We start from the raw sequence: 21854 nt of genomic DNA, 5'->3' as shown, positions 1-21854 counted from the left end.
TGAAGTGATAGGTGGTTGTGAGCTGCCCAGGGCAGTAGGTACTGGGAACTGAACGTGAGTTCTTTAAAAGCTGACTGATTTCTCCAGCCCCAAGTGGTTCAAATTTAACATATGCCCATTGGTAGAATAGTGGCACACTCTCATTTTAGGGGTAACTAGCTTCTCTCTGGTTGAATGTGAGGCCTGCTCCATATGACATGATTTCATATATGTTATCCATACACATTCAAATATGTAATCTATGCCTAGTATTGTCAAAATCCTATGACTGAAGAGGTCTTGGGCCCTAAGTGAGAACCTACTACTTACTACTGCATAGTTAAATGGACTTAATCAAAGAAAACTTCTTTTTATAGTAAGTGGAGGTGAACATGGAGACCCATGAGTCCATAAGATGCTTACACTAATAGGCTGTTGAGTTCTCAGCCCTAAACAACAGATCTACGCCCCTCTTTAAGGCTTAGAACCATCTTGGAAGAGGGGCAGAAAAAATTTTAAGATGTGAAACAGAGAGAAGAGCTATGACATTGCCATCTTCTAAGCATGCCATGGGCGTGGCAATCATGAACTCACAATTATTTACTGGCACTAAGTCTACACAGGACTGCCCTGGCCAGCAGTCAGCTTTGGGGGAGGGCCCCTTGGGGCTCTATCATTTGCTGTTGAACTACTGGCAACTGAAAGATTCTAGTGGGGAGGCATGATACCTAATTTTGTACTGAATGGTGAGCCCACCAGCATTCAAACCCACGGTCGTATATCAGCCCTCATTAACCTCAGTCAGGAACAAAACAAAAAGACATGCTTAAAAGAATGAGATTCATAAGATAGCAGGACTCACAGGGCAGGCGGTGACATAAGAGAAAACAACCAGCGTGTATTGTACAACATATATGAAATTGTCAAGAAACAAAAGTTATTAATAAAACTTCGTCAGTTTTCGTACGTAAGGTATTGATTTTACTATGGTCATGCATTATTCAGTAATTCAGTCTATCAGTCCATTATGAAGAAAGAATCATTTGCTATTTTTTCCTGGTTGTATGAACATGAGCTCAGTTAGAGCCTAGCCCGGTGGTCCAGGTCTGCTGTCCTAGCTTCATAGGATGGAGGCAGAGGATCCTAAGTTTAAGGGGTGTGTGGGATACAGAATAAACTCAAGATCAGCCTGGACAACTGAAAAAAAGCAAAAAGTAAAAAAACAAGGGCTGGAGGTCCAGGTAATTACAAGAACACAGTCTGGCTCACAATCCCAGAGTGTGACCCAACAGACACCTCGGATACCTGGCACTGCCTCCTTTGTTCCCAAGCTGCTGTGTAGAGATCCCTTCTGTAACTGAATACCAGGGACACTTATAGGACAATTCAGAGAACTCCAAAGTGGTCCAGCACCTGAGTATGTAAATGTATCCCAATAAGGAAACGGTACACCTAGACCTGAAGTCATTAATAATTCAAGAGCTAAAAATGCAGCCTTGTGGCAATCCTTGGTATTTAAAAATCATTATGTTTAATCTTTACACACCAAAAAAACTTTTCCATGTTACACTTTGTTTTACATGTACTTTATGCTCATTGTAACTAGTAAGTTTTCAATGCATACTATCAAACCTTTAAAAAAAAATCAAGTACTGATTAAAAAATATATTCATATAGTTTTATGTAAAAATTCTTTTAAAATCTGTACATTTAAAAAATCTGTACATTTATCCCTGTTTTTTAAAATAAATTTGTTTAATTAAAAAAAAAAAAAAGAAAGAAAGAAACTGTACATGGCAGTGTAGTCCACAAAGGCACACTATGTGGGACACTTAATGGAGCCTGCAGGACCAGCAGCTTCTCTGGGAGTGAAGGACTGTGTGGGGAGGGAGGGACTGTGTGGGGAGGGACTGTGTGGGGAGGGAGGGGCTGTGTGGGGAGGGACTGTATGGGGAGGGAGGGACTGTGTGGGGAGGGAGGGACTGTGTGGGGAGGGAGGGACTGTGTGGGGAGGGACTGTGTGGGGAGGGACTGTGTGGGGAGGGGCTGTGTGGGGAGGGAGGGACTGTGTGGGGAGGGAGGGGCTGTGTGGGGAGGGAGAGACTGTGTGGGGAGGGAGGGGCTGTGTGGGGAGGGGCTGTGTGGGGAGGGGCTGTGTGGGGAAGGAGGGACTGTGTGGGGAGGGAGGGGCTGTGTGGGGAGGGAGGGACTGTGTGGGGAGGGAGAGACTGTGTGGGGAGGGAGGGGCTGTGTGGGGAGGGAGAGACTGTGTGGGGAGGGAGGGGCTGTGTGGGGAGGGGCTGTGTGGGGAGGGGCTGTAGAAGATTTCATTTTACCATAAGCTGCTGCACACTTGACACACTGTACACATGAGCTGTGCTACATTTATTTTTAATTATATATTTGCTTAATAATAAACTAATTTAAGTCACATCTTTATTCTTAAAAGCTTCACATTTTTTCTAGTTGTTTGTCTGTTTTTACTATCTCGTCAAACAATACTTGACTAAAAACTGAATGCCCTTTACAACTCTACAAAAATATTTTTTCTAGATGACCATAGTGAAGCATGACTGTCATCACAGCACCCAGAAGGCAGGGGCAGGAGGATTGCTGTGAGTTCAGGTAAGCCTAGGACACTCAGGAAAATCATCCATAACACACCACAAACAAAAATACACCCACTAAAAATCGTTATACATTATATAAACTTGTTGCTACATTTACATGTAAATTCTTCTTTTTAAATTTTGTAAAATTAAAGATAACACAGATATACACATTAGCTAGACCTGTACGAGGTCAGGATCACTGCCGTCTATTTTTTGCTCACTGGAAGTTCCCCGAGGTAAAGGCTTGCATGTGGCTATCATCGCCCTACAGAAGCAGTGCCTGAGTTTTCCGAATTCATCCTGAAGAACCTACCTACAGTGTTTCCAACAGATCAGATGGGGACTGCAGATGGAGTTCAACTGTTTGAGTACCTGCCTAGATGCACAAAACTAGGGGTTCAACCCCAGCACCTGTGTAAAGAGTGTGATAGAACATTTCTGCAATCCCAGCATTCACTTGGAGATGAAGGAAGGAGGGTCAGAAAGTCAAGATCATACCTATTATATAGCAGGTTCAAGGTCAGCCTGGCTACATGAGACCGTGACTCAAACGTGTGTGTGTGTGTGTGTGTGTGTGTGTGTATGTGTGTGTGTGTGTGTGTGTGTGTGTGTGTAAGCATGATTTAAAAAAAAGTGTGGGGGGGAACTGGAGAGATGGCTGGGTGTTTAAGAGTGTTGGCTTCTCTTCCAGAGAACCTGAGTCCTATTTCCAGCAACAGCAGGATAGTTCATGACCTTCTGTAACTCAGTTTCAGGGGACCTGGGGGTTGTCTGATCTCAAAGGACATCAAAGACACACATGGTGCACAGAAATACACAGAGGCAAAACAGTCATACACACACACACACACACACACACATACACAAAAGAATCTTTAAAAAGTTCAACTTGGTAACTACATATGTCCAGTACCGTGATTATTTATTATCATCATTAGGAATCACTCAGTTAACTGTGCTCACTTCAATATGACAGGCATGGCAGGCTTACATACAGCAGTATCTCCTCAGCAAGCGAGGGTGGCGCTGTGACCAGCTTTAAGACAATCAGTATCACTGGGAGATGCGAATATTTGAGATTTATTATAGTCTCACGGGACCACTATCATATGTCCAATCCGTCATTGACTAAGACATCTTTATGCAGGAGATATACGGTAACTCAAGCTGGAGGGTAGATCTGAACAGACCTTGATCCTTCTCCTGTCTCTACTAACTCTGTCTTCATTCTCTACAACAGAAATAAAAGGAGGAGGAAAAGTAAGGGGAGCCAAGGAACCAAAGGGGAGGGAGGGCAGGGAATAGGAAAGGGGGGGGGGAATCGAGGAGAAGAGGAAGAAGGTGATGGAGGAAGGAGAGGGCAGTCACAGTTGTGTTTCTGAGGTGGTGGTGCCCTGTCCTTGACTCTCTGAAAGCTATCCCAAAATATTACACAAGCTGAATGTTGGGGTTCAGACTCAGGACAGGTGGCTGAGGTGCCTATTTAACACAGCAAAGTTCTTCCAGAATCTCTCAGTCCCCAGTTACAAGGTATGGCTGGCATATCCTGACACTCTCTCTCTCTCTCTCTCTCTCTCTCTCTCTCTCTCTCTCTCTCTCTCTCTCTCTCTCTCTCTCTGCATTTCTGTCTCCCTGCATGTGTCATTCTTGTCATTGTCCTGTGTATGTGTGTGTTTCCCTGTCTGCATGGCAATTTCCCTGGTCCTGTTCCTTGGACCTGCCTTTTCTACTCTCAGTTCAGCTTGAATTGGCTTATTTTGTCAGCACAGAAAACCTGTTACTGAGGAGCCACGGAAAGCCACGTTTGCCCAAGCTGAAGCTGTGGCACAGAGATGTGAAAGGACATGTCTAGGTCAGATAGACTAGCAGGTCAGGTAGGACAGGAAGGTGTGTGAACTAATCAGCTTTCTTACTACTGTGACTCATACCTGCAAGAACAGCTGAGGACACCTGGCTTTAGAAGATTCCAACCCATGGCTAATGGCCCTACGTATCTACATAATATTAGTTAGGATGGTCTATGGTAGAGATCTTTATTCACCTAACTGTGGACATGAAGCAGTAGAACAAGAAAAAGCCACTACTTCACATCCTCTTAAAAGATGCCCACCCTGTGACATATTTCCTCCAACCAGGCCAAACCTTACAGTTTAGGTTGATGTCAAGGTGATACATGATTGGACAGTAGAGAGTGGGGTGGGGACAAAATTGTGGTAAGGCAGAAGAGAAGGAGAAATTGGGAGATTCACAATGGAGATGACAGAGGAGGAGGATTCAGATCAAGGTAAACTAGATCGTTTTTTTTATTTTGCCAAGGTGGGCGGTTTATATCTTTATTAATTGGCAGTGAATTTATTGTCTGGATGTACAGTGGATTGAGAATTTAACATATAAATCTGTTTGATAAGTTATTGATTGTTGAGTCATGATTTTACCAGGCTGTGGAGGACAATGTGTGAAAGCAATGACTGAGAAGCAGCTGGAGTGTGCAGTTCCAGCTCTGTTGCCTGTGCAAAGTGAGGGCATGCAGGGCCCATGGAGCCAGATGTGTGGGTGCCAGGCTTGGTCACTAACCGCCTAGAGGACCGTGTGAGACCACGTGCCTGGCTCCACAGTGAAGCAGCTCCTGCAGAGTGAGACTGAGGGACCGGTAACAACAGAACCTTTTTTATTTTTACTGCAACATTACAGTTTTCGGAACCTTCTAAAAATAACACCATCAACCAGGGACCAAGCATTCCATACAAAAGCCTTAAGAGGATATTCCAAACCTAAAACTTTGTGTACTCCTATTCTAGTCACTTATGGAAACAGCTCTCTTAAAAGCCCCTCCCAGCATAACTGGAGAGCTGTCTGGCCAGACTCTTCCCACCATCTAAAGGACAGTTCATTATAATACACAATGCTTAATTAGGGTTTTACTGCTGTAAACAGACACCATGATCAAGGCAACTCTTATAAAGGCAACTGATTAATTGGGGCTGGCTTACAGCTTCAAGAGATTCAGTCCTTTATCATCATGGTGGGAAGCATGGCAGCATGCAGGCAGACTTTGTGCTGGAGGAGCCAAGAGTTGTATATCTTGATCTGCCGGCAGCCAGGAAGAGGCTCTCCCACACTGTGTAGAGCTTGATTGAGCACAGGAGCTTAAATCCCACCTCTCCAGCCATGCACTTCCTCCAACAAGGGCACCCCTACTCCAACAAGGCTATACCTCCCAATGTCGCCACTTCTCATGGGCTGAGCAAGCATATTTAAACCCCACACACAGGTTATAGGGTGAACTCAGGAGGCCCAGGTTGTATAAACATGGGTCCTGGTGATGGCCCATGAAGCTCTGCCTACACAGGTACCACTAACAAATATTAAAGATCCCTAAGATTTCCTGCTGCATGCCATCTGTGGCCAGGGTCATATTGCCATTTCTTCATGTCAACTTAGGAGGACCTCCTACACTTGAGAGTGGCAGAGTGTAGTCTTTCTCTAACAGTTACTTCTTCAGCAGCTCAGGCCTTACCACAGAGGGATGTATCCCTTACAATAACACAGGGAGAGAATATTTTTCAGGACACCCCAGTCTCAGCTTACTGATGTCATGGTACTGCTGTACTGCACCAGCATGCTGAGGCTCTGAGGCCACCATAACAAGACCTTATAGAAGCTATAAGCCAGGTCAATCCTAGATTCTGGACTTGAGTTCCTCCCCCATGTGAAGTTTCCTGTCTTCCACACCACTTTCCCTGCCCTCATGCCACACGTTTTGAATGGGAATTGCCTCCTTACTCCTGTGTTTGAATGTTTGTTCCATGGGGTGTGGCACTATTGGGAGGTGTGTCATTGCTGGAGTAGGTATGGCCTTGTTGGAGGAACTGTCACAGTTCCATGGATCAAGATGCAGAACTCTCAGCTCTCTCTTCCAGCACCTTGTCTGCCTGGATGCTGCCATGCTTCCTGCTAAGATGAAAATGGAATAAACTTCTGAAACTTTAAGTTGGATGTCCTTTAGAAGAGTGGCCATGGTCCTGGAGTCACAGAAATAAAAGCCTGCCTGAAACAGGATTTTCCTCACTTCTCCTGTACTGTCTGCCTCAGTGAGATGTGAGAGCACCACATTTTTGTACTGGGCAATGAAAGCCTTTCGGGTTGTCTCCACTCTGAGAATGTCCAACATCCTGCTGGCACTTTGAAGTCCTCCTGCCTTCTCGGTTTGGCCATCACTGGGAGTTCTCTGTGATGCCTTCTTTTATGAGAAGGAAACTACATCTTACATCAAGTGCTGCTTGGACTGGCTGCTGCTTTTACAGAAACATCCTTGAGTTTCATTTTCACTGGATTGACATGGTCATTTTTTGAAGATCATTATGACCTGCCAATATTTGATGAGTATTGTACAGTCTTTTTCATGGTGCTTACAGGGCCACTAATACAGACTAAATTTATCACTGATAACTTCTAGCAAATTTTTCTTTTGTTTTGAAATGCACACTAACAATTTCTGTAACGATCTCAACTTTTTAAAATTTTTATTTTATTGTTTCTTATTTATTTATTGTAAGTACACTGATGCTGTCTTCAGAAACACCAGAAGAGGACATCAGATCTCATTATAGATGGTTGTGAGCCACCACGTGGTTGCTGGGAATTGAACTCAGGACCTCTGGAAGAGCAGTCAGTGCTCTTAACCGCTGAGCCATCTTTCTAGCCCCCAAAGCTCAATTTTTATTATAAAACCCACCCACATGGATGTGGTCCCTCCCTTCTGCTTTTAAGCTCTTGTGACCTGTATTCATCCTCTCTCCTTCCCCATCTCTCTCAGCTTTTGGGGGGAGCTATGGTTTAGACATTCAGGTAAATTATTTGCTAATTTTGCCTTTGGGCTTCTTTAAGACATAAGAAACAGGCCATATGCACTAAACGACACAAATCTTGTTCTGCAAATCAAAAAGTCTTATGTTAAAGCTAAACTCCCCCAAACCACATCTATTAATCAGATTAATTCTTTGTCCAAGTGGCAGAGATTCATTGAGAGTCAGCCAAAATATGTTCTATTGAATCAGTTTGTCCTGAAGCTATCTGACTCCTGGGGAAGAACACGGTAACCCAGGAGTCACTTCAGGTCAAGAATGAACACTCCTTTCTGAAATAAGGGAACCTCCACATTCCCTCTCCACCTCCACCTCCAACCTATTCCCCAACCTCACTGAGCATCCTTGCCCCCTGTACATGAACTCGGATCGTCTGTAAATTATATTCTGTTTGCTCAAATAAATGAGAAGCTACTTATAATGAGTGCCATATTTCTTAAGTTGGAGGCTCCGTCATCCAATAACCATTTTATAACATAGCAAAATGTCGCATGATTTACAACACCCACTGTATTTTTCCACACTCTCCTGCCACAACCATCTGGTTCTTCATATCCGAGTTGGATAATTGACTTACTCACTGACACGTGTGAACGATGACTGCCCTGTTCTGCTCCTACAATTAGGAAACACGTTTGGGAAAAGTTTCAAGAGTTTCTTTTTGCTTCATGTAGGGAACCCTTGAATCTAATGAAATGTTATTTGGGGTTTTGGTTGGCTGGTTGGTTGGTTGGTTTGGTTTGTTTGTTGTTTTCTTTTTGGTTTTCTTTTTTTTTTTTTTTTTTTTTTTTTTTTTTTTTTTTTTTGTATTTCAACCAGTTTTTATAAGAGTTTAAGAGGTTTGGGAAAGATAGAAACATACATGAGAATTCCTAAAAACAGACAGAATTCAAACCTAAGCTGCTGCTTTTCTTTTGATTGGAGGATGAAGGAAGTAGGAAGGCCTCATTTAATGAAGGTAAATGATTTTAGCACATAAAATAAGCAAAGATCCCCACACATGGAAGCTCAACTGGAAAAAAATAGAGGAAAAACATATCACAGGACACAGGTCAAATTTTAAGACATAGTGGTAATATGTGAAAGAAAAGAATCAGAGAAGAAAGGAAGGTTTGTCGTTTGTCCCCCTGGCTTCACAGGTACAGTGTTGGGTGCTGCCTGCAGGAAGTGAGTCACCCCTTGCAGAACTTGTCACAGCTCAGCTTGAGTCAGCTTCGCTCTGGCCATACAGGAAGTAGCACTGTCCTCCCACAAAAAGTGGGCCGCTGGTGATGTCAAAGAGGGAGCATGGTGGGCTGTACCTACAGGTGAGTAAGGACAGCTGTCAATAAGAAGGGAGGAAGGGGGTTTCTCCCAGGAGAAGAAAGTGGAACCCATTGAATCTGTGGTGATCTTGTCCCCTGGGACTGAAATACAAGCCTCGTGGGGCCACCTAGAATGAGACCCAGATGTCGTCCTCTGCAGCTACTCCTCACTGCCAGGGTCATCGCTGTTCTCTCCCAGTGGAAACTCCTTTGTGGGCCTCTGGACTGTGTACATCTGGGTCTCCGTAGTGCATTCCTGGCTCAGAATTGCCTGGAACAAGAAGTAAGTATAGAGATTACTACATATCTTAGGCCATATCTTTTTCTTGTCCACACTAGCATACCCAAGCTTAGTGTTACTTAGAACAACTCAAGATGTAAGTATAGCACCTTCTTTGTGCCTCCTGTGTAGACTCAGACCTTCCAGGGTACCTGGGTGTACCAAGCCTAGTCAGGCCAAACATCTGATATGCTTGTGTTTAAAACCTAGCAGCAGTAGGTGCAAGGCACAGCAAGAAGCTAGCTGAAATGGGAGCTCTTATCCACAGATCTCCCTGCCTACTTCTGTTCCTTTGAGCAGCTTCTACATCCATCCTGAATCCAAGAAGCACCTAAAGCAATTGGGATGTCCATGCTACAAGAAAAGCAAAGAATATTAACTAAGTCATACAGTATGCAGGATCTTCCACCTGGAGACTATTTTTTAACTTTAAAAGACAAGGCTTGAGATAGAGATGGCTGAATAGGAATAGGGAATTGCCCTGCGAGCTTCAGTCCCCAGCACCCATATAAAAGACTGTTCATGGTCATATGCCTATAATCCTACAACTAGTGGGTAGAGACAGGCAAGTCTAGGGAGCTCACTGGACAGTCAGCCCAGACCCTGTCTCAACATACTAAGACCAAGACTAATAAAAGAAGACAACCTTATCCTCTTATACATTAACCTGTATCCACCATACACAAAAAGAATGAAAATATTCTATTTTTTTAGTTTAGTTTTGCTTTGTTTTGATTTTTTATGAGTAGGTTTGATTCAGGGAACGCTGACCTTTAATTCCATATGTAGCTGAGGAGTACACCGAACTTCTCTACTACCCCTGTGTCCCAAATTCTAGACTTTCAGAAGTGGGCCACCACACCTGCTCCTTGTTTCCCTTCGTTACTTAAGATCCAGATAACAGGGAACCTGGTTGTTTAGAGAAGACGGAAAAGTGAAGAGTTGTAGAAAAGGTTAAGTTGTTAGGAAGAGAACCAACTGGAATTAACAGACATCTACAGGACATTTCATCCTAAAACAAACGAATATACCTTCTTCTCAGCACCTCACGACACCTTTTCCAAAATTGACCATATAGTCAATCACAAAACAGGCCTCAATAGATATAAGAAGATTGAAATATTCCCATGCAACCTATTAGATCACCATGAACTATGGCTTGTCTTTAATAACAACAAAGACAACAAAAAGCCCATATACACATGGAAGCTGAACAATGCTCTGCTCAATGATAACATGGTCAAGGAAGAAATAAAGAAAGAAATTAAGAATTGTTAAGAATTTAACAAAAATTACAGCGCTGCATACCCAAACTTATGGGATACAATGAAAGTAGTACTAAAAGGAAAAACTCATAGCTCTGAGTGCCTCCAAAAAGAAACTGGAGAGAGCATACACTAGCAACTTGACAGCATACCTGAAAGCTCTAGAACAAAAAGAAGCAGATACACCCAAGAGGAGTAGATAGCAGGAAATAATCAAAATCAGAACAGAAATCAACCAAATAGAGACAAAAAGACCTATACAAAGAATCAACAAAACCAGGAGCTGGTTCTTTGAGAAAATCAACAAAATCAATAAACCCTTAGCCAGACTAATTAGAGGGCACAGAGAAAGTATCCAAATTAACAAAATCAGAAATGAAAGGGGAGACATAACAACAAAAACTGAGGAAATTTAAGAACTCATCAGATCCTACTACAAAAGCCTATACTCAACAAAACTGGAAAATTTACAGGAACTGGATAAATTTCTAGACAGATACCAGATACCAAAGTCAAATCAAGATCAGATAAACCATCTAAACACCTAAAGAAATAGAAGCAGTCATCAAAAGTCTCTCAACCAAAAAAAGCCCAGAACCTGATGGGTTTAGTGCAGAATTCTATCAGACTTTTATAGAAGACCTCATACCAATACTTTCTAAACTATTCCACAAAATAGAAACAGAGAGAACACTACCCAACTCATTCTTCGAAGCCACAATTACACTCATACCTAAACCACACAAAGACCCTACAAAGAAAGAGAACTTTAGACCAATTTCCCTCAAGAGCATTGATGCAAAAATACTCAATAAAATTCTTGCAAACCAAATCCAAGAACACATCAAAACAATCATCCACCATGATCAAGTAGGCTTTGTCCCAGGGATACAGGGGTGGTTGAATATATGGAAATCCATCGACGTAATCCACCATATACACAAACTCAAAAAAAAAAAAAAAAACATGATCATCTCACTAGATGCTGAGAAAGCATCTGACAAAATTCAACACCCCTTTATGATAAAAGTCTTGAAAAGATCAGGAATCCAAGGCCCATAACTAAACATAATAAAAGCAAATGTAAATAGAGTATTTAATTTTAAAATAAAGTTGTTAGGAAGAACAGTAAAGCTACAAAGCAGAGAAATGACCAGCAGAGAGGAAATGAGCTCCAGGTGGAGGGTCAGGGGAACCACGGGGTAAATATTCTAGTCACTACGCAGGTGCCTTACACATTTCTCCTCCTTAGCTGGCGGGCTCTGCAGGAAGCAGCAGAGAGGGGCATAGATGATGTTGATGGTCCCAATGATGACCATGAGCCAAGGGAAGCCAATGACTTGTACAATAACTCCCCCGGCAGATGGGCCTGTGAAAAAAATAAATAAAATTCCAAGTGTTTGTTGAATTGGTCACCTGTAAAATACCAACCTAGGAACAGTGTGGGTAACCACAGAGGCTGAGGCAGATTCCACTGTCTTGTGATTCCTAAGAGGATGAGGCCTCTGGTTCCAGGTAAACTCACAGAGCGGGAGACTGGGTCACTCAGGCCTGGGAGCTGCCATCTAACCAAACCAACATACCAATAGCAAAGCCCACACAAAAAGCCACATCAGCGATGGCGTAGACGCTCCCATACACAGATGTGTGACGTAAGTCCACCAGGTATCCCATGATGGGCATCAAAGAGGAATCCACCATGCCTGTGACCAAAACAAGCAGAAGCTGTTAGCTCACCCGGGGCATCTCCCTCCACTCTGCCCCCATTCAGTCTACTCTTTGAGCCTTAGCACCAACAGAGGACCAGGTAGGAACCATGAGCCACTCTGTACATCTGCCAGCTTTTCTCCCATCCCTGCCTTTCCATGCCTCTTCTGATAGGAAAATGGGGACGAAAGGAACGTGACTCAAAGGACATTTTCACAGGTATATTTTTACTTTGAGGGCATTGCTTACCTATGGCAAAGCCAAGGCCTGCATTGGGGCCAATGAGACCAAAGATGCTGTGAGCCAGAGGTACCTGGAATGAGAAGGAAGAAGAGTTTCTCAGAATGCCACTGGGCTGGGAAGGGCACGGTGGGTGTCACATGACATGCATTTGTGACATCTGCCACATGCATTACCTGATTTCTCAGGCCTTCTTGTGAAGAATAACCTTTTGCTCCACTGATCACATGGAAACTGGGCTGGTATTACCCAAAGTTGTGAAGCCAGTAAGCAGCAGATCAAGTTCTAATCTCAGGCTCAAGTGAGAGGGTCCTTTCCTATTCATGAACTATTGTTCACCTGGCACTCTAACTGCTGTGTTCACTCCTCACTGTATGTCACCATCATTGGCACTATCAAGCTTGCATGTTATTTGTTTTACAGTGCTGGGCACTGGGCCTTATGAGGCCAGGATTTTCCCCACTTTTTTTTTTTTTTTTTTTTTTACTTCTTTTTGTGATGAAGCCTCACTGAGTTGCCCAGGCTAGACTTGAACTCACTCTGTAGCCCTGGCAAGCCCTGAATCCCTGATCCTCTTTATCCAAGTCTTCCAGAGTCGCTGGAATTAAAGACATGCACTGCCAAATTTTGAAACCCAAACTTGGTAGCCATTTTAGCAAAATGAAAAATAATAATAATAATAATAATAATAATAATAATAATAATAAAACCAACATTAACCAGCTCAACACTGGAGAAAGTAATGGCAGCATTTGGGGGCCACAAGCAATGGCGTGCATTCACCCCTTACTGAAAGCCTGGCCTTCCCTTTTAAGCAGTGGCCCTACCCTTTCCTTGGTACCTGTTACCCAATGCCACTAACCCATCACACAGCAACTGAAAGGTTTAGCACCTGGAGTGTGCTCATATCTACAAATGACAGGGCTTATGGAGGGCTTTTTCTGCGCTCTCTCCAGTCTGCTGTGTATGTGGATTGCCTCAGACACCCTGTGAGATGCACCCCAAGTCCTCATGAGGGAAAACTGAGCAGGGAAGCGGTGTGAGAAACCCGAGGCCACACAATGGCAAGTGGTAAAGCTGGAATAGAGCTTTGAGCTCGTGCCCATCAGCAGGGCCTCTAGCCCAACCTGGGTGCGGTGCTCAGAGCCTTACGCCTCTGCTTTTATATCCCTTTATCCCGGAGCCAAATAAACTGATGGCCTCCACTCAGGACAGGTAACAGTAATGACCTAGAAGTACAAAGAACTCTTAAGGGCTGGAGAGGTGGCTCAGTGGTTAAGAGCACAGACTGCTCTTCCAGAGGTCCTGAGTTCAATTCCCAGCAACTACATGGTGGCTCACAACCACCTGTAATGGGATCTGATGCCCTCTTCTGGTGTGTCTGAAGAGAACCACAGTGTACTTACACACATAAAATAAATAGATCTTTTAAAAAAGAGAGAGAAAAAAGAAGAACTCCTAAAGATAGAAATCCCTCCTTTTTTTCTTCTACCAAATTTTAGAGTCTGAGCTATAAATGATGCCCTGGTGGCTTGTGGAAATGGTCACAGTAGATTGAATGAGAAAATTTATAAAATCTATGGCTGGCATGCTCCAGAAATAGACCCCAACATGCTCTCGTTCACATGTGCATGCACAGCCCCACACCTTTAGTGTCTCCCACCCCTTTGATGGCACACCACTTCTGTTGACAGTGTCCCCTTGGGCACCAATTTCTGATCACGTAGAAATGTCTACCATGTCGGCCGACTGCTCATCTGAAGGAAAGTGATCTTAAAATGTCTAGTGTTCTTTATCAACTGGGTCTTGTACTTACACAGAGCAAGCTGATACCTACTGCCACCATTCCAACAAGGGAACACAGCCACCTGGAGGAAAAGAGCCATTGTCACACACTATCTGCAGAGAGGTGGCTACAACCTGTCACCTTGGCCAGTGCTAAGTCCCCCAATTCAAGGAACCCCTTAGATTCAGGAAGGAACTGCATCTCTACAGGACCAGACTGAACCCCTTTCTGTCTGGGTCCTTTTCATGAGCTCGTCCTCACCCTGAGCTCATAGCTCTTCTCGTAGCGGTGTTGGGAGGACTACAGTGAGACATGTGCGTGTTTCCCTTAGAACTGAAGGCTGCTGCTTCCGCAAGCACTTGGCTCTTAGAATACGCTCTCCAACTTGGTTATTGGTGTTTGCTGGTTCAGGTTGCCTCTGTTGTATAGCTTTTATTTATTATTATTAATGTGTGTGAGAGAAGGGGTATTGGGAGGGTTTATTAATGTGTGTGGGAGGAGGCAGGCCACAGTATGCACGTGGAGGTCAGAGGACAACTTTGTGGAGTCCTTTCCCTCCTTCCACTTCTATGTGGGTTCTGGAGATGGAAGTCCAGTCACTAGTGCCTTTATCCGCTGACCCATCTCTCCAGCCCAGTTCAACATTTGTGGTCTTACAAAGCAGTGTCAAAAAACCATATGAAAATGGTTTTCCTCCTCATCTCTATCTCCTATAGCAGCATTTTCGAATGCATTTGTTAAAGCTTTGTGCTGAGTTAAAGATAGAATTAAAACCAAAGGCACTCATCATTGTAGTGGGAGAAGAGAATCTAGACTCATACTTCTTGCCTCCCTGAGCTCAAATCTCTTGTGCATTTCTGATGCCCCTGCCTAGAATTCCCTGGGGTTTCATGGAACAGAGTTTGCAATAGTTGCTCCAGAGTACATACGGCTTTGTTTGTTTTGTTTTACAGCTGTTAGCTATTGGCTTGACATTACCTCTTTAACTGGAAAGGAAGGCCCACCTGTGTAACCACTGTCTCTTCCAAAGCGGTAGTTATGGTTGATCCATTCTCTATACTGCCTTACCACCTACCCACTGGCCTCCTGCATAGCAACATCTACCACTGTCCTAACCTATCCCAGGTATAAAGACAAGCTCAAAGGTCACTATTAAGCGATAATTCAATCATTCTTCCAGTTTCCCAGGCTACATACCGACCCATCTTGTTAGCCAACACACCAAAAAGGTTCGTGCCAATGAGGTAGGCCACACTAGCAGGCAAAAAAGCCAGACCTGTGGAAGGACACAGAAGCTTGCCTTAGGAGGTGCTCGACTAAAGCACCTAATTTCCTACAGTTCAGCAAAGTACCCCAAAACCCCAGGTTTCCAAGCCACTTTTTGTATGTTTTAGAGATCTTTGTGCAACTCACAAGCAGAGATGTCAGGGCCCCACATCCCTGTTTCCTCAGTAACAAGGCTTCCTTTAGCCTCGATATACTCAATATCCTCTCAGCTCGCACTTGGACGTTCAGACAAGTTACTCAGTAAGCCACCGGCTTGTGTCAGAGTCACTTGGTTATCAGCACAAAAGTATGGGCTTCCTGGGAAGTAAAATTCTAACTTGCTCATGACCTGTCTTCTTGTTGCTTTGCCCATGGGCCTAGGTAAGCCTTTCTGAGCCTTGGTTCCCACATGTGGACAGAGCAAAGCTGCTTCTATACCTTTCCGGGAACAGTGGGGAACAAGTTGGGCAGAGGTTGTGAAAGCTTTTCTTTAACTACTGTCCTGGCCACATGCCTTTGTGACAACAGACTGAGATGATCCCGAACACAGATGTTGGATCCTACAGTTTCAGCCACTTGTGAACTATGTGACCTTAGAAATTTTACTTATTATTTCTGAGTTCTTCCTTCCTCACACTCCCATCCCTTTCCTTCTTTCCTGTTTTCTTTCTGATGAGCTTTTACCAAATGCCAGGTATTCTTAAGGCCAGTAGTTGAGCCGTAAATAAGACAAACACAGAAGGGCCAGAGAGATGGCTCTGTGGTGAAGAGCACCAGCTGCTCTTCCAGAAGACCCAGGTTTGATTCCCAGCACCTACATGTCTGTAACCCAGTTTCCCGGGCACCAGGTACGCATATGGTGCATAAAACAACCATGTAGGCGAAACACCCGTACGCACGAAATACAAAGTAAAGTATTTTGAAAGGTAAACATAGAAGCAAATGCAGTGCAAGTCTGCAATCCTAGTACTAGGAAGGCTGTGGGACCCACAAGAAAAATGTGGTCTTCGCTATTAAAGCATTAAACAAGATAAGACAGAGCTGTTTTAATAGAAAATTGTTAAGAAAGAAACATAAAAATGCAAACATTGCCATTTTCCCTAAAATGTGCTGTCTTGCCCATCAGTTACGCCAGTGCCCACCTGTCAGGTAAGAATTCAAGCCAAATTCTAACCACTCAGAGGGAGGCACAGGATGCTATTGGAGGTGCTGGCTTGCTTAAGCACAGTTGACAGATAAGCACCCTTCTGCCTGTTTGTGTTGCCCAAGCACTTTGGATTTTGTGGCCATGTTCTTGAGAGCTTTTCTACTAGGCTGAATGGGGGGCGGGGGGGAAGGAGGTTGTAAATTCAAGGCCTACATACCAAGACACTACCTTAAAACAATACAAGCACTAGTAAATAAGCCCAAAAGATGATTATAACTCAAATGGAACTCACATTCAAGGAGAGACAGATAATAAAAAAAAATGCTAAAAATTAAGTGAAGAAAATAATTTTGAAAACTGGGACAGAAATTTCATGTATCTAGATGACATTTGGGATACCAAGGGAAGGTGGGGGGGATAGTGCTTAAGCCGAGATCTTGTTTACCAAAGAAAGAGTGGAGAGAGAGAGAGAGAGAGAGAGAGAGAGAGAGAGAGAGAGAGAGATGTGCACCTAACACAAGCTGAAAGGCTTAAAGAAGAAACCACTTAGCCTGATACAGGAGCAGGACAGAGGCCTGAATGGCTGAACCACGTGAGCAGAGAGGACACGTGAAACCACACAGATGATTGACACAGCTCAACTGTGTAGTCTAAAGTCTCTCAGAACAGCTCCACAGGGTAAGAGGCTGTTGCAAGCCCAGGAGGAAAGTCGGAGTCTCGGCTTAGAACCCAAAAGGGGTGACCAAACGTGGAGGCATTTGTAAGGTGGAGTCCTAGAACCTTCTCTCGTGTTGTGTGGGGGACACAATGCGAGTAAGGAGAGAGAAACAGAGAGAAGTAAAGCTTTTTATTTCAATCAACCGGATGGTGAAGATGGGAAAGATCGGTGGGGAGGAGAAGCCAGGGGGTCCATGGAGAGCTTGAAACACCACATGCAGAGGTCAGACAGGAAGATACACGGGGCAGAGCTCTACGGAGAGGTCATGAACACAGGTTTTGAGATCTTGGAAATGGGGATTGAAGACATATCTCATCTGGGGAAGCTTACTGATCGAACAGAGCATCTACATTCTGTTTCTAACAAACCATGTTGAACGGCTCACAACTGTCTATAGAGCCAACTCCAGAGGGATCTGACCTTTGGCCTTTGCAAGTACCTGAACTCGAAAGCACATAACCCTGCCACAAATGCAAATGGTTGGGCTGTGACCCACCCCACCCCCAAAGATTTGTAGGTTTGGTCCCCATCATGATGCTATGGGTGGAGAAGGGACCCTTTAAAGAAAGACAAATGTATGGTGCAGATGTAGCCCTGTTAGTAGAGTGCCTGCCTAGCACACACAAGAGGCCCTGGGTTCTAGTCCCAGCATCATACAATCTGGGCACGGTCACATGCACCTGTAATCCCAGCATTCTGGAGGAAGAGGCAGAAGTTCATTCTCAACCTCAGTTACATAGTGAATTTGAAGCTAGCCTGAGCTACATAAGACTTTGCTTGAGGTTGGGGCAGGTCTTTTGACCATTGACTGGGTTTGCCTGGGGGCATACTGAGGTGGCTCCCATTGGCCCCAAGAACTAGCTGTTCTGTGAGTTGCTATGGGGATGGGGTTGGACCCTGACGAATACATGCTATGACCATCCACCAGAATTCTTTAGAACCAGCCCTATGTTGTTTGGACCAGTCACCTCCCAAGCTGTGTAAGTCTATGAGGTTAGCCCACCTTAGGTATTTTGTTATGAAAATGCTGCACAGGCTGTCAGCCCTCATAGACCTTCCTTTGTGGCAGACAGAGGCTGTTACAAAGAGCCACAGGGGTCAAAACACAGACTCAAGTGCCCTTCTCCAGAGTGACACAGAGCTCAGGGCATACTGTGAAGCTCACAAAGAGCCCAAGGACAAGGAAACTGTACCAAAGTGCATTCTGGAGCTGATGGGAAGCTGCAGCAGCTGACGGGAAGCTGCGGCCGTGGGATCTCGATAATACGGTTATCTGCACAGACCACGCCGGTCAGTATTCCACTGCACAAGGGGGAGCGGCTCTCAGGCTCTACCCGCCTCCCCAGGTGAAGAGCTACAGGTGTCAGGGGGACGGAGAACCCGTTTTCTTCAGGGGTCGCCCACTTTTCAAAATGTCCATAAAATTTTCTACACCTGTGAGCATGTGGACAACACTATTGGGTGCAGTAGGACACACACACACACACACACACACACACACGTGCACGCACACACACAAAACAATAATAATTAAAGACAAGGCTGTCAATTTAGAGGGAGGCTAGGGCAATGTAGGAAGAGTTGGAGAGGGAGAGGAGGTTATTATAGTAAAAATACATTGTACTTATGTACTTATTAAGATTAAAATGATTGAAGAAAACAAAAACTAATAAAACATAAAAAATAAGGAGGCCCTGCATATTGGGCATTTTACACTGGCTTGGCACAGATGAAGTACCCTGTGGGCACTTGCCTTAATTATTATCCTGGCCTGCAATCGTCAGGGCAAACGCAGGCCTCTCACTCCAAGCCCCGGAGTGCCTGGCTGGCTCTGGCCTGAGAGCCTGCTTGGAAGCAACATTATGGGCTTCTCCGGGTCTCACTAGCCCTTCCCTGGGTCTCACTAGCCCTTCCCTGTACAGCTCGGGCCCTCGAGGAAACAGTGTAGCGATAGAAGGTATCATTACTCTGATGCTAAGCCCAAAGCAAACAGTTGGCCAGGGCCTGGCCAGCGCCTTGTTTGCTTTTAATATTGTCTTCCATGCCGCCGAAGAGAAACATGTCCTCCCGTGTTTGTCTACTTTATCTGTTTCAAAGTGTACCGGCTCCTGTGTGTTTAACTGCCTTTGAATGTTTAGAGGCAATAACTACTGAATGGTTCAGCTGATACACAGAAAGAGGAAGCTCGCTGGCCCAGCTACCCGTCTCCTTGACATCCTTGTAAATGGTGTAAAATTTCCTCAAACATACACTTGTTCCATAGCAGGTGACCCGAGCTGGTATTTCAACAGTACTCTGTGTTCTAGGCTCACCAACATCCACATTTCTCACAGCCTGTCTTCAGGGGTGGATCACACATAACTGTAACTGTGAAGACACATTAATTATCAGCTTAGTAAATCCTATAATCCGTGCTTGGCAGTAACCTCCCTGAAATAAGTACCAAGACCGAAACAGCGCTGAAAGATATCTTCGTTTTCACAAGTGGAGAAGGACAGCCGGGTGTGGTCATGCACACCTCTAACTCCCGAGGTTCTTCACATGATGGTTAGCACGTGACTGGGCAGAATGCCAACCCGGGTGCATCTGTTTCTGAAACCAGTGTTGTCTTCTGCACTTGGCAGAACCCAGGGTCCATCTCAGACCTCACATTACTCTCGAGAATTTGTTGCTGTTGTTTGGTTGGTTTTTTAACCTGTGCTCCGTCCTACAATCAGAACCTTCTCAGAAGAGATGTCACCTGCACTGAGCACTACCTAACTCAATTAATTGCCTTAGTCAGAGGCAGTTACAGCCCGAGAAATTCAATTTGAAGCTAAGTGTGCAGCTGGAGCGATGCTTAGAATTGGTCCTTAAATTAGATTCTGTGTTTTTATGGTACATTGAGCTATATCCAGTTCTTATCAGCTTCCCTCTGGCGCCACAGGCCTCTCCTGCCGTGTACTGAGCCATTTGCACGTAGCCTCTCCTGCCCAGTTGTCCTCAGGTTTCCTGGAAGAGGCCCAGGCCTTCTCTCTAAGCTCACTCAAAATCACACATTGAGACCTCCAGTCTACACAGAGCAGAAGAGACCGGGATGAAGGGTGAGCACCCTTTACAGAGTGTATGAAACAGTAAGAGGGGGTGTAGTGAGAGTGTGGTTGGTTCTTACCCTGTAGGGTATACAAGCACAGAGAGCCTTCGGCCATTCATTCCTGTAATAGCTCTTTGAAGTAGACCTTGAATACCTTTCAAAGCATTTCCATGTTCATTTTAGAAGGACGTCAAGTGGCGCTCAACTGTGAAACCCAATTACTTTAAAATAGTGTGGTACAAAGTCATGGGGGACCTTTCATTAGCTCTAAGGCTCAGGGTTTATTAGATAAGAGAACAGGCTGAGGGTGTGGGTTGGTGATAGAACAGCAAATCAACCAACCAGACCCCAGAGCTCCCAGGAACTAAACTACCAACCAAAGAGTACACACGGACAGAGCCATGTCTCCAGCCGCATATGTAGCAGAGGATGGCTTTGTCTGGCATCGATAGGAGGAGAAGCCCTTGGTCCTGTGAAGGCTCCTTTCCCCAGTGTAGGGAAATGGCAGGGCAATGAGGTGGGAGTGGGTGGGTGGGAGTGCGAGCAGGAGAAGGGGGATGGGAAAGGGAGGTTAGGGATAACGTAAATACATAAACTATCCAATTAAAAAATAACAACAACAAAATAGAACAGAACGTGTGCAGTTTGCATGAGGGCCCTAGGATTTACCCCTAGAAATACAAAAAAAAAAAAAAAAAAAAAGGAGGGAGGGAAAGAGGAAAGAGGGAAGAAAGAAAGGAAGGAAGGAGGGATGGAAGGAGGGAGGGAGGAAGGAAAGGAAGGATGGAAGAAAGGATGGAGGGAAGGAAGGAGGAAAGGAGGGAGGGAAGGAAGGAGGGAAGGAGGGAGGGAAGGAGGGAGGAAAGAAGGGAGGGAAGGAGGGAGGGAAGGAGGGAGGGAAGGAGGGAGGGAAGGAGGGAGGAAAGGAAGGAGGGAAGGAAGGAGGGAAGGAGGGAGGGAAGGAGGGAGGAAAGGAGGGAGGGAAGGAAGGAGGGAAGGAGGGAGGGAAGGAGGGAGGGAAGGAGGGAGGGAAGGAGGGAGGGAAGGAGGGAGGGAAGGAGGGAGGAAGGGAGGGAGGAAAGGAAGGAGGGAAGGAGGGAGGGAAGGAGGAAGGGAAGGAGGGAGGGAAGGAGGGAGGGAAGGAGGGAGGGAAGGAGGGAAGAAGGGAGGGAGGAAAGGAGGGAGGGAAGGAGGGAGGGAAGGAGGAAGGGAAGGAGGGAGGGAAGGAGGGAGGGAAGGAGGGAGGGAAGGAGGAAGGGAAGGAGGGAGGGAAGGAGGGAGGGAAGGAGGGAGGGAAGGAGGGAGGGAAGGAGGAAGGGAAGGAGGGAGGGAAGGAGGGAGGGAAGGAGGGAGGGAAGGAGGGAGGGAAGGAGGAAGGGAAGGAGGGAGGGAAGGAGGGAGGGAAGGAGGGAGGGAGGGAGGGAGGGAGGGAGGGAAGGAGGGAGGGAAGGAAGGAGGGAAGGAGGGAGGGAAGGAAGAACAGCATGTGCTCTGTCAAGTGGGGCTGATGTACTCAGGCCCATTGCCTCACTTGCTGGAATAACAAAACAAATTTTTATTTTATTGTGAATATAACTAAGAGACTACCATTCTTTAAAAGCGATGCTTAGAA

General features: G+C 45.1%; 1 protein-coding gene across 1 annotated transcript in view; it reads right to left on the bottom strand.

Moving 5' to 3' along the window:
- Positions 1–8920: 8920 nt before the first annotated feature.
- The window catches only part of SLC18A1 (solute carrier family 18 member A1), a gene marked incomplete at both ends in the record, with an annotated part of 30721 nt that continues 17787 nt past the window's right edge, over positions 8921–21854 (bottom strand). Inside the window, 6 exons of the mRNA XM_080928851.1 lie at positions 8921–9031; positions 11541–11674; positions 11889–12008; positions 12262–12325; positions 14069–14120; positions 15236–15314. Of these exons, the coding sequence (XP_080784977.1) occupies positions 8921–9031; positions 11541–11674; positions 11889–12008; positions 12262–12325; positions 14069–14120; positions 15236–15314 (560 nt within the window). The remainder of the gene's footprint in view (positions 9032–11540; positions 11675–11888; positions 12009–12261; positions 12326–14068; positions 14121–15235; positions 15315–21854) is intronic.

Source organism: Micromys minutus (assembly GCF_963924665.1).
Source record: "Micromys minutus genome assembly, chromosome: 14".
Taxonomy (NCBI): domain Eukaryota; kingdom Metazoa; phylum Chordata; class Mammalia; order Rodentia; family Muridae; genus Micromys; species Micromys minutus.
The sequence above is the reverse complement of the archived record's forward strand: the minus strand, read 5'-3'. Positions and strand labels throughout refer to the sequence as shown.